The sequence below is a fragment of the Plasmodium fragile genome (assembly GCF_000956335.1).
Source record: "Plasmodium fragile strain nilgiri unplaced genomic scaffold supercont1.31, whole genome shotgun sequence".
In the NCBI taxonomy this organism is placed as follows: domain Eukaryota; phylum Apicomplexa; class Aconoidasida; order Haemosporida; family Plasmodiidae; genus Plasmodium; species Plasmodium fragile.
The window spans coordinates 238726-251432 of NW_012192611.1; the positions used below are offsets into that span (position 1 = coordinate 238726).

At 40.7% G+C, this 12707-nt stretch overlaps 5 protein-coding genes across 5 annotated transcripts; 2 read left to right on the forward strand and 3 right to left on the reverse strand.

Moving 5' to 3' along the window:
- Nucleotides 1-485: 485 nt before the first annotated feature.
- Nucleotides 486-3050, reverse strand: AK88_02973 (uncharacterized protein; the record flags this gene model as incomplete). The annotated part of the gene is made up of 1 exon (XM_012480596.1): nt 486-3050. One exon carries the CDS (start codon nt 3048-3050, stop codon nt 486-488), a length of 2565 nt encoding a protein of 854 aa, XP_012336019.1.
- Nucleotides 3051-4560: 1510 nt separating this feature from the next.
- On the forward strand, nt 4561-5469 carry AK88_02974 (hydroxyethylthiazole kinase; the record flags this gene model as incomplete). The annotated part of the gene is made up of 1 exon (XM_012480597.1): nt 4561-5469. The coding sequence occupies one exon, from the start codon at nt 4561-4563 to the stop codon at nt 5467-5469; it is 909 nt and encodes a 302-aa protein (XP_012336020.1).
- Nucleotides 5470-5833: 364 nt separating this feature from the next.
- Nucleotides 5834-8554, reverse strand: AK88_02975 (uncharacterized protein; the record flags this gene model as incomplete). The annotated part of the gene is made up of 1 exon (XM_012480598.1): nt 5834-8554. One exon carries the CDS (start codon nt 8552-8554, stop codon nt 5834-5836), a length of 2721 nt encoding a protein of 906 aa, XP_012336021.1.
- Nucleotides 8555-10149: 1595 nt separating this feature from the next.
- Nucleotides 10150-10659, forward strand: AK88_02976 (uncharacterized protein; the record flags this gene model as incomplete). Its single annotated transcript, XM_012480599.1, has 1 exon — nt 10150-10659. The coding sequence occupies one exon, from the start codon at nt 10150-10152 to the stop codon at nt 10657-10659; it is 510 nt and encodes a 169-aa protein (XP_012336022.1).
- A 797-nt stretch (nt 10660-11456) lies between these two features.
- Nucleotides 11457-12083, reverse strand: AK88_02977 (uncharacterized protein; the record flags this gene model as incomplete). Its single annotated transcript, XM_012480600.1, has 1 exon — nt 11457-12083. One exon carries the CDS (start codon nt 12081-12083, stop codon nt 11457-11459), a length of 627 nt encoding a protein of 208 aa, XP_012336023.1.
- Between the last annotated feature and the right edge of the window lie 624 nt (nt 12084-12707).

Below are 12707 nucleotides of genomic sequence, written 5' to 3' on the forward strand. Positions count from 1 at the left end.
GTGAACCAGAACGAGGGTAAACTTTACATAATAAAATTGTAAATTGAAAAGGTCTCAAAAGTAGATGAGAGCTGTTTTAAACTAAAAATTCGTTGGGGGATAAAAAAAAAAAATTAAAAAAAAAAAAAACAAAACATACACATATCTGTAATTTTGATTTAAAAAGGCACAATGTGAGTAGACAGGGGGCAGGCGCACATACTCTCGTATACAAACGCCTCCATTCATTCGTGTTCATGTACGTTTGTATGTTCACGTATAAACACCTTTTCTTTTTTTTTTCTTTTTTTTTTTTATTGACAGGTGCTTAGTGCGCCCCTCCTGCGGGTCGAGCAGTACACAGACACGCCAAGCTTTTTAAAAAATTGTTTCCATTTGGTGCAAACAGAGGGGAGAACAGCAACAAACAAAAAAGGGGGTAAATAATACAGAGGGGGGTTGGGAATAGACGCGTCAAAATGGCGTAAAAGCATCGCCGCAGAAATCTAGCTGCCAAAAATGTCAAAGAGGAAAAGTTTGCTCAAGTTGTGCTCAAAAATGTTAAACTTCTTCATTTCACCGACGTTCATTATGTGCGACGTGTCCACGGCTTCCTTGAAATTGTTAAGGGTCATTTCGTTCGTTTTTACAAAATCGGGGCTTTCGTTATCGCCGTTTTGTTCGGAGTGGGAAGGAAAATCCTTGCCAAACACTTCACTCATATTTTTTACAACGCTGTTGTTATTGTCTCCGTCGGGCGAGTGTCCCTTCGGGTAGCTGCGTTGATCCATTTTTCCCAATGAACCATTTGAGCCATTTTTGTCATTTTCATTTTGGGAATTTCCCCCATCCGCCTTCCTATCAGGGTCGTAAGGTTTATGCTCATTCACAACTTTCAGTATTTTGTTATTTTTAACATTGGGGTCTTTCGTGTATTTCTTCTTTATCTTTTTGATTTCCTTTTGGACGTTTTTCCTGATAATTTCGATTTTCTCATTGTCTGCGGTGGCTGTATGTCCATGCTTCTCCCCTTCACCAGTTGTTCCCTTTTTGTTAAGTACATCTTCACTGCTAGAATTTTTGAGTTCTTCAGTGGAGATTCCTTCATTGGCCTGTTTCTCTTCATGTCGGTCATTTTTGCTGCTTCCTTCTCCAGGTGTGGACTTTTTCCCCGCCTTGTCCTTTTCTGCTCCGCTTGAAGTGTTGTCCGATTTGGTGGCCTTTGTTACAGCAGGCACTTTGCCCGAGTAATCCCTCGTGTTATTTGGGTCAATAATTTTCTTTATTTCCTCTCCAGAGAGAGTTTCTTTATCGAGGAGTGCAAAGGCTAAATTGTCCAACTCCTTTCTGTGTCTTCTCAGTATTTCTTCGGATAAGCTTTTGCCCTTCTCTACGAGCGCCTTCACCTCCACTTCAATGGTGGAAATAGTTTTAGCTGATAATCGATTTGAAGAGTATCCATCTCCCATTCTTTTCTTGTAATTCAGTGGGCCCAGTTTGTCTGACATTCCCCACTCTGTTACCATTTTGTAAGCAATTTCGGTAGCTCTAGAAATATCACTAGAAGCACCACTACTCGTTTCAGATTTTCCAAAAACGATTTCTTCTGCAGTTCTTCCACCCATACAAACGGCCAATTTTGCTTCCATTTGGCTTTTAAAATAGTTGTGTCTATCATCCACTGGTATTTGTTCTACGTACCCAAGTGCATTGCCTCTTGAGATAATGGTAGCCTTATGTATTGGGTCCGTTTGGGGTTGAAGAAAGTACGCCACGATTGCATGTCCCGCTTCATGATAAGCAGTAATTCTTCTCTGATGGTCAGATTGTCTTAAAGATTTTCTCTCTGGACCCATGGAAACTTTATCTCTAGCTTCAAACAATTCTCCAATGGTAACAACACTCTTTTTATTTCTTGTAGCCAGGATGGTTGCTTCATTTACCACATTTTCTAAATCTGCCCCTGAAAATCCAGGAGTCAATCTAGCCATTTTTTCAATATCTTCTGCTTTTAAATCGCTTTTAATCTTTTTGATATAAATTTCTAAGATCCTTTTTCTTCCATTAACATCAGGTAGGGGGACATAAACGATTCGATCGAATCTTCCAGGTCGCAGTAGCGCGCTATCTAAAGTATCAATTCGATTGGTTGCACCTATAACCATAATATGGACAGTGTTGCTGAACCCATCCATTTCTACTAACAACTGGTTAAGCGTTTGATCATGTTCTCTCTGACCAGCACCATTCACAGAACCAGAACTTCTCTTGCCTCCTATGGCATCAATTTCATCAATAAAAACAATCGATGGAGCAACCGATCTTGCGTGTGCAAATAATTGTCTTATTCTTTTTGCTCCTTGCCCTACATATATCTCGATAAACTCTGGCCCAGACGTATATATATATGGGACATTTGCTTCTGTGGCTACTGCCCTAGCTAGCATGGTTTTTCCTGACCCTGGAGGACCAACAAGAAGAACTCCCTTAGGCATTCTTGCGCCCATTTCTTGGTACTTTTCTCTATTCCTTATAAAATCAACAACTTCCAGCAGTTCCAACTTTGATTCATCAATTCCTGCGATTTCTTCAAATCGGATAGGCCTAAAATGGGGAGAGGAATTTTTCTGGGGCAAATCTTTTACAGACACCTTTCCATTTTCACCTTTTTTATTTCTGTCATTTCCATAGGGTTTCAAGGATGATGAATTGTTGCTCGTGTTAAAATTGGAGTTGTTAAAATTATCTTTGTAAAATAATTTATACGTTATTATGGTCATGAAGAATGGCCAAATGGCAAAGCCAAAACATATGCCCACAAAAAATATCATAAAATAATTCCATTTTTTATTTCTCTTTTTGTTAAAAAAGTTTTCGTAATATTTGTATTTCTTATTATCATTGTTCGATTTTTTGGATTTCCTCTCGTTCATTCCTTGCGCCCCTGTATTATCTAGAAGTGCTGAATTTTCCTCATCGCAGTTTTTGTCTGAATCTGTTGACACGAAGCTTTCATTTTCATACCTGGCATTCATAATTCTCTTCACCACTTTTTGGTAATGCTTAAACATGTGTTTCGTCTACAGTGTGCGAAGGCGGAGCAAATAAAATGGCGCGCGAGTCGAATAAATGTTCAGACATACGCCTACATGCGCAGTTGCTTAAGTTGACTGGCTTTCACACACGTGTGCATCTAGTGTGGCTTCCTGCTTGGATGGTGGATGGAGGTGAGGGCATATAACTTCTCTCCCAAAACTGACAACACGTTACAGCAGGTGAAAAGAGGTGATAGCACCTGGGAGTGGCTAACACTCGTCGTGTGTCCCAACCTGACGCGCGCTCGTTTGGCTGCAAAATTAAGCCCGTTCGCCAATTGCTGCTTTGACCTTATCCAAATGTCCCTATTGTTTTTTTTTTTTTTTTTTGCGCTTTAAACGTGGGGCATTAGGTTGGCGCGATGCACATACACAAGATATACCTGCACAGAGGGGACGCTCCCTGGGGATGCAAAAAATGAGAGGTTCAGAACGGTTTACTCTTATTCCCATCAAAAAAGTGTAGCCCTGTATTCAAGCATACAAGAACGCTGAAACCATTTCGTTATTTACTCGGATGTAAGGCTGAGGAGCTTCAAAATTGGTGCCATTATTTTTTGTGACAATCAGCTTGTTCCGCTTGTAACTGTGTCAAAGTTGCGCTATACAAAAATGTCATGTATTGTGAAACATTACATTTTTTTTCTCTCTTTTCCTTGTGCTGTTCGTCAATTAACTTGGTCGGGATTTTTTTAATTTAACCCACATGGTGTTATTACGAGTAATTAAGTGACAACACTCTCTTTTTTTTTTTTTTTTTTTTTTTTTTTACACCACTGAGCAGTATGTAATATTATATGTACCGTTTCAAGCGAGGAGTCTCCCTTGCGCAAAAGGGCCAAATGGGCTTACGTTGCACACCCTACCATGTTATGCTACGCTCGAACTGAACAAGGGAGATAAAACCTGTGTAGCCATAAGCTAAAGCAGCACGCTCATTGTATAGCCCTACAATCTTTACAAAATGTATGACACATTGTATGCGTAACTTTTTATCTCCCATTGAATTATTCAAATTTAGTGCAACTGCACTCGGGTAAAGGTTTACGTAAGAAGCCTTTTTTTTTTTTTTTTTCCTAATTAACCTCTTCTCTGCAACACGTGTTGAATTTTTATCAAGTGATAGTTTTTTTTTTTTTGTGGGACCGCTACATTTGGCATAGCACAATTGTGTTCTACGTTGTGAGTAAGGTCGTGGCCATTGCCTGTTCCCGCGTCATTTTTGCTCCTACATAGTTGGGCATATTACACGTACAAATGAGGCGCTCCTCCCATTACACGGTGATGCTTGCCGATGTGCATATGATGAGGACACAACTCTACTGTGCACATATCATTGTAGGTATCCCCCACAACGCAGTTCGCTCAAACGTTTAATCTTACTTTTGCACACCTTGCGTGTGTAATAGTTGCGTTAGCTTTTTTTTTTTTTTTTTTTTTTTTTTTTTTTTTTTTTCCCTTTTTTGAGGCAAGCCCTTTGAGCCAAATGAATCGGTGGAAACCTTTGTCCAGAGTGAGGCACTTTTCCGGTTTGGCCAAACTAATCAATGTGCGAGAGCACCAAGATGAGATAATCAGTTGCATAGAAAAAGTGAGGGTGGTCAACCCACTGGTGCACTGTATTACGAACAGAGTAACAACAGAAAAGGTAGCAAACAGTTTGTTAGCGTTTGGTTCTTCCCCAGCAATGATTGACAACCCAAAGGAAGTGGAACAATTTGCACAAATATCCTCCTGTACCTACTTCAACCTAGGTTTGCACACAAGTCAAGTGGATAATATAAATGTGCTAGAGAAAATGAGACAGGAAAAAAAAAAGGAAGACTTCACTTTGATAATTGATCCAATAGCCGTAGGGGCAACACCGTACAGGACAAATCTGATCAAAGACATCATTGTTAAATGTAAGCCAAATGTCATTAAAGGAAATGTAGCTGAAATATTTTATTTAGATAAAGGAGAATTTTGCGGGAAAGGGGTAGATAGTAATAGTGGTTCAGGAGTTTCCCAAAGTGATATAATTGCTAGTGCAAGGAATGTTGCTTTGAAATATAACTGTGCAGTTGTCGTCACGTCAAAAGCCGATATCATTGTTAGCCCCTGCTCAAAATATGTAGCCCAAATTAATTGTGATTTAAAAATTTTGACAAAAATTACTGGCTCAGGGTGTTCAGTTGGTGCACTGTGCGCTGCAGCAACTTCCGTTATTCCTCAGAACCCTTTTATAGCATGCACCGCTGCCACACTAATTTACAAACTGGCCGCTTTTAAGGCTTATGAAACGGAGACCGGCCCAGGTACACTCAGCCATAAAATAATTGACGATATTTATTTTTATTCCAACAACCCGCATTTCATGAATTTTCAAATTGTGGACATGTATGCGGTGAGCTGATTTGGGCCAGTTCATTTTTTGGGCAGCTAATATGCGCGCCATCCCAACACCGCTTTTTCTGCTCCATTCATGTGTGTTCACCGCCATCCGCCGAGTTCGCTGTTCCCGACCGCCACTTTGCTCGTTATTTATAAGCAACAGAGACAAATAAACAATTAACAAGTTCGTTAAAACGAAATGGTTTAAGCCAAATGATTTTGGGTCATTTCCCTCGCTGGAACGAAAAAAAAAAAAAAAAAAGAGGACTGCATCGGAGGTGCCAAGGTGGCGTGCAATGTGATGCAAGTAAAAATGTGCCCATAAAAAGGGCTAATGGGAAGGGTTCAATTGCCTCTCCACATCGCGTGTGAGTGTCTCTCCGCGGTCACCCCGGTGCGGGCGAATTCTCCAGAATGAAGCTTTTGCGCAACTTGGAGTCCTCCCCCATGAGGGAGAAGATCAGGTTGTTGGCCCGCATGGCGTCGTTCACAGTCACCCTAATCAGCTTGCGCACGCTCGGATCCATGGTGGTGCTCCACAGTTGGTCCGCCATCATCTCCCCAAGCCCCTTAAACCGTTGTATTTCGTACCGTTTGGAGAAGGTAAAAAATGCGTTACCACTGAGGTGGGAAGTGCCAATCGCTGTGTTCTCACTATGCGCGGCATTCGTGTCGTCCGTGTCGAGACCCCCCTTTTGCGTCACCCCGTCGGCGCTGTTGTATCCAAAGTTCAAATTGTCCAAACTGGTCAAACCGCTACCATGGTCGTCATTTGGGATTTTTGCCCCACGGGCAAGCCCCCCCTTCGCCAATTCAACTTTCTTCTGTTCAGAGTGAGAAGACCTGTCCTTCTCCAACAATCCCAGTAGGTCATTTAGCTCCTCATCTGAGTATGTATGGATAATGGTCTTAGAATTCTTCGTACTCACGTTGAACTGTTTCATTACTATGTTCTTCACATTGTTGTCAAAAAATCGATTGTACGTGACTTTGTATAAAGGTGGACAGGCAACAAAGACATTTCCATTTTGTATAATATTTTTCTGAAATCTATATAGAAAGGTTAGGAGCAAGATGCGTATATGCTCTCCATCAACGTCGGCGTCCGTCATGATGATAATTTTTCCATACCTGAGCGGGGTATCCAAAAGTGTATTTTTGTCTTTATTCAACATTGTGTTGTTAATTTGTACATATTCTTTCTTGGAACTTTTTAAATCATATTTTTTTTTGAGATTTTTTTTTTTATTATTGAGCATATTTTTCCCCTTGGTCATTTTGTTGTTGTCACAACTGACACTTAACCCTATGGCCGTTATTAGCGATTTCAATTCTGAGTTTTCAAATATCCTTTTATTATTTTTAATTTTTTCCACGTTAAGTATTTTTCCCTTAAGGGGGAGAATCGCCTGTATTTCTCTATTCCTCGCTTGCTTAGCACTTCCTGCAGCACTGTCTCCCTCGACGATGAAAATTTCATTACGATTTATGTCGTCACTTATGCAGTCAACTAATTTTCCTGGTAATATGGTAGAATAATATTGATTATTTTTAGATCTGATTAAATCTCTGGCCGCCTTGGCTTCCTCATCACTTGCCTTAGCCTGTAATGCCTTCAAATAAATTGTGTTTAGCAAATTGGGTTCGAAATCGAAAATTTCAGACAATTTCTCAAAAATGGCACTTTCCAAAATGGGTTTTAAAAAATGGGAACCGAGTTTAGTTTTTGTCTGACCCTCAAATTCTGGGTTATTCATTTTGATAGACAATATGGCTGTCATTCCTTCCCTTATATATTCTCCTGGTATGTTAACAAAATTTTTTGTGGCTTCGTTTTTTTTTATATTATAATTTACACACCTGCTGATGGCATACTTCATGGCATCTACGTGGGTCCCTCCATCGGGCGTATTTACATTATTCACAAAGCTGATGATGTTCTCATGGTACTGACCTTGCGTCCATTTCAGTCTTAAATCGATATGAACTTTTTTCTGGTGACAACAGATGCTAATAATTTTATTACTGTCTTTGAACAGGCTTGCTTTATTTTTCGTTAAGCTTTCCATATACTCGTTTAACCCCCCCTCGTGCTTGATCACTTCGTAGGGGTAGAAATCCATATTGTTGTGCTCCTCTACGGCGTCCACATCACCCGTAGTTCTCTCTCCCCCCGCGTCCACCGCATCCGCTTCGCTTCCCTTGGGCAAATGTACTGATGCCGCAACTTTCTTAGCTGCCCTTTCATCGTAAAAGTAGAAACTAAGCTTGTCGTTCAGGTAGGCCAGTTGGTGGATCCTATTTTTAATCATTTCCGCGTTATGTCTGATGGTGTTCTTAAATATGCTGTGGTCAGGCTTGTAGTGTATCTGTGTTCCTCTCTTGTTAACTGGGCAATCCCGAACACTTAGCGGGCTTACTACTTTTCCCTTTTCCAATTCGATACTGTGAATTTTACCCCCTCTAAAAACCTTCACTTTCATGAAGCTGCTCAGGGCGTTGGCAACGGACAGGCCAACTCCGTGCAGGCCGGAAGAGAATCTGTACATTTGGGATGCACTTTTCTGGGATGCTTCCTTTGGATTTTTTTTGGGCGAATTTTTTTCGTCCAACTTTTCCACCACTTTTACCTTGCCCTTCTGCTCCCCTTTTGCGCCCTGTTTGTCTTCCCCGACTTGAGCGCTTAGACCTCCCAAGGAGGCTCCTCCCGCCAAATCGGCAGCAGCTTCGTCATCGACAAACTTCGCCCCGGAATGCAAAACAGTTAGAACAGTTTCTAGAGCGGACTTCTTTGTCTTTTCGTGAACGTCACAAGGTATACCCCTTCCATTATCTTCTATTGTGACGCTGTCATCTTCGTGAATAACAATTTTAATTGCATTGCACTCAAAGTTGTTATATTCATCTACCGAGTTGTCAATAATTTCAAACAATATTTGGTGTAGCCCTTTCACATCTGTATTTCCAATGTACATACCAGGTCTCTTCCTCACTGCTTCTAGTCCTTCCAAAATGACAATGTCCTTTGCGTCATAGTCTTTGCAGCGGAAGGGGTGACGGCTTTTGTGCTCCTCTCGTCTTTTCCCTTTTATTTTATCCACCCCCATCGTGTTTGTAAGAAAGTAGTATTGTTTTCTCTTCCTCACATTTTTCCTATGAGATGATTTTCTTTTTCGTGAAAATGCTTCCACGCCACTGTGTGGTGGTGGACAGGGCAGTCTCCCCCTCACCTTCCTTATGAGGAATTTTTTCCATCCTCTCAAACGGCCAGTCGTGGAGACGGTAGCGCGGCATGTTTTCCCCTTTGTACGAGTCAGTAGGTGTTCCACAAGCAGGGCAAAAATGGGAAGGGACTTGGCCAGCCGCATGTTCATCATAAGTTATTTCCTACGCTATGGGGCGCGTTTGATTCCAGCCTGTTGGGGGAAGTAGCATGAATTACCTCCTCCAAGCCCCCTTTTTTCAAACATCAGAGTGCAACTTTTCCTTTTATTTTTTATATAACCCTTTTATTTCTCCTACTCCTTTTATTATTTTATTCTTTGTTTTTTTTTTTCTCCTTGTTTGTTTTTTTTTTCGGCTGTCCCCCCTTTCCTGATTCACTCCCATGATTGGCATTTCATTTCAGCACAAAAAATGGCTAAGCCAAGAGTCAGCCTGGAGGAGGGGGTGTAACAAAGCAAGGAGGCGAAGTAACAGCTACACATTGAGTAACATTAGCGGAATCTTCAATTATATTTGCTTGAAAAAAAAAAAAAAAAGAAGGTATGCATTAATGCGACAGGGCTAAACCCCTGTGTGCCACGTGAAACGCCTCATTTTTAGGAAAAGCTAGCTGTGGAGGTTATCACCGTTCACCTTACCTTGGGGCACCAGAATTCCCCTGTAACGCACCTACACCTTTACAACTTCGCTCTAGAATAATCACAAACAAAAGGGTAGAAAACGACCTATTCTTATTACCCCTCCTTCCATTTAACTGGAACATAAATGAACTAAAAAAGGGACAACTCCATTTAGTCCTGCAAAGTTGGACTCCGAGAAAAAAAAAAAAAAAAGTCTACCCCAATGTCGGCGCTGTATCGCTGTCGCGCCTATCTTATTAAAATCCACAACAGAGAAAAAAAAAATAGAAGACAAAATAGACGGAGGGGTACAGCATTCTTTTCCATTTCCTTCTTTTTTAGCATTAATGCGCATAATCATCTTGGACGGGCTGTCACCTGTGTAATGTGGCACCAAAAAATGATAACACTATTCAGACTGCTCTTATCCTTTCCTCTCCCCAACAGCAATTTACCGTCATAATGAAACTTAATCATGTTCACCAACTTTGAACGTTCCACGGGGCACTCATTTTATACCTGCTCGTGAATGTCGCAAGAGGTGTACGTACAGGTTCACCTCCATAGTGTGCACGTGTGTATATACGCCTCCGCGCCTTTTCTCCTATTTCTGATGAGCGTTTTGCATATGCCCTGCAATTTTTGCTCCGTCTACGTGCTGCCGGTGAGGGGGATTACGCATATTGGTAGGATAGACCTAAAACCAAATACTTACCATCGCATTGATGAGCAAATACCTTCACGCAGTCACGCCTACATGAATGCTGCCCTGTTTAACCCGCACGCCCACATCGCAACACATGGCCACAATGGTACCCCTTTTTTTTTTCCTAATTTTGTCCATTTGTGTGCAGAGCATGGATCCAACAAAAAAGGGGAATGAAAATTTCCCGCAGAGAAATCAGACACATGAAGAAAACAACTTCGACTCAGCATTCCCATCATTCAACATACACTACAATGTTGAACCAAAGGACTGGAGGCACATAGAGTTGGTAGAAAAGGAGAAAAAAGACTTCCTGCTTGGCATTAAAAACGAAATAAGATTAATGCAAGAAGATAAAAACAAAATTAATTATGTGCTGAATGTTCAGAAGCAGCAATTGGAAGAGTTGCAATTTTTGCTAAATCGCATGAAGCACATGAAAAGGAAGAGTGTTACGAGAGAGGGGGAAGAGCAACTCAAGGTCGATCTCCTTCCCATGCCGCGGTACCTAAGGACTGGCACATTATTAAGCGTTGACACCCCTGGTGAAGAAAATATACTGAGGGCCTTTAACGAACTACACATTTACAACTTAGACAAGTCAAGGTTAACAAACCGGGGGAGCTTTTACCACAGTTTGGCAGAGCAGTGGGTTGCCTAATGCCAGGGAAAGGGGGACTCAAAATGATTCCAAGACGGGCGCCGCGGGGTGCGTCTCATAAGGCTTTTTTTTTACCCATGTGATTAAATTGTGCTGAGGCAAAAAAAAAAAAAAAAAAAATGCCTCAATCTGCGGTTACGCAGTTGGCCTCTGTCTTTTCACTTTGTCCCATTTTGTCGCGCACTTTTTTTTTCAAATGTTTGCAAAAAACACGCTCCATCGCAGATCAGTGCACTGCTGTTCTGTGCTTGCATGCGTTTTGGCGAGGCCACCCCTTCAAGAATCTCACCAAGGGAGGCGCTAAACGTTTAATCAAATCAAACTTAAAATCGTTTCCAAATCGAAACGACGAAAGTTGCGAACTGTGTAGTGTGTTTTAATTAGTGCAAAAAAAGAAAAATGAAACAAAAAAATAGCACAACAGGAATGAGGGGCAACAGATCGGAAAAAAAAAAAAAAAAAGGAAAAAAAACGAAAAAATTCAAAAGGATTCCCCCATGGGTATGCACATAAACTGCTGTACACGAATTAGCGATAACATTTAACAAAGGTATAAAAAAAAAAAAAAAAAATAATGATAAGACGGCGAAGCAGCAACGCAAAGGAACAGGCAATCATCCGCTAAACTGTGGATGCTATCACGTGTGTGCCTTCCCATTGCGCAAAATGCCTCATCCAATTTGTTACACTAAAAAATGGAAGGGTTTACCTGAATGCGGTCTCCCCCAAATGGTACACACGTATATACGGAAAAGTCAAATTAGCTTTTGGTGCTTGAACGCATTAACGAAAAGCCATTAGCTATATCTGACCCTTACATATAAATACAAAACGATCTGAAGAACCATGATCTCGTACAGTACGAACAGAGCAATTAGCAGTACGTACGTGGTTGTAAAGTGAAAAACGACTGTAAAAATTATAATCACCACAAAAGTTATAATTAAAAAAATTAAATTAATGGAAAATATATATCTGAAATGAAGAATAGGGATGCTGTTGTCATTTCCTTCGTTGTTCAAAATGGATGCAATCGTTCTTAACAACTCATCCTGCAAGTACTCCTTATTGGCGTTGTTGTTAGCAACCCAATTAAAGTCCTTCTCGTCTTCTATTTTTGCAATCCCAGTTTTGCAAATGGTACATAATAATGGGTCTAACTTGTTCAATCCTAAAATCTTCGACCGCAGGGAACTCAACATTTGTGTTTTCCTCCAGCTGTACCAGCATCTTTTATGGACACAAGCTGTGCATACAGAACAACACGATATTAAATTGCTATTTTCCAAATTCTCCTCTAAACATATGAAACAAAATAATTCTGCTTTTTCGTCTACTCCTTTATTCCTTTTGGTTTTGTAGTGTTTTTTTTGCTTTACTTTTGTGTCACCAGAGAGTCTAAAATAATTATCGCTTCCTCCCATTTAGCCGAACTGTGAGTACTAGTTTAAAAAAAAAAAAGGCTTTTCCTGTGGAGCGCCCGCATGGGGGTTAGCGCATTAATATAAAGATTTCTCTCGCATAAACGTATGCACCGTGTTGGTGATTACTCTTTGGGGGGATGAACCCTGCATGGGTACATATATAATGCACATACGCTGGCCACTGCAGAAGTAGAAAGGACTGGCAAGGGAACATAATGCTACATATTCTAGTACCCCTATTTTCTGCGCCTACAAATGTGCTTGTTCTTATTCACAACGTTTCTTCGCAAGTAGGGGTTATTATGTGGCTAAGTTGTAAAGGTAGCGAAGGGTTTCTTTCTGCGCTTCGAAAAGGGAGGTTGCTCATCGTGGAGCACAAATACATATATTGATGCTTACAAATTGAAAAAAAAATCCGCGTAAAAGTGAGCAACTGCTAATATACGCTCAGTAGTTGTTATTGGCATGCCTCAGCCGCAGTTATACAAATTGACCAGTTGAAATTGGTCTCCCTGAAAAAAATACCTCTCAGAGCAAACTTGCGCAAATTAAATAATATAAAAAAATAAAAAAAAAAAAAAAAAAAAAAAAAAAAAAAATTCTCCAACTTGCACGCTCTGCATT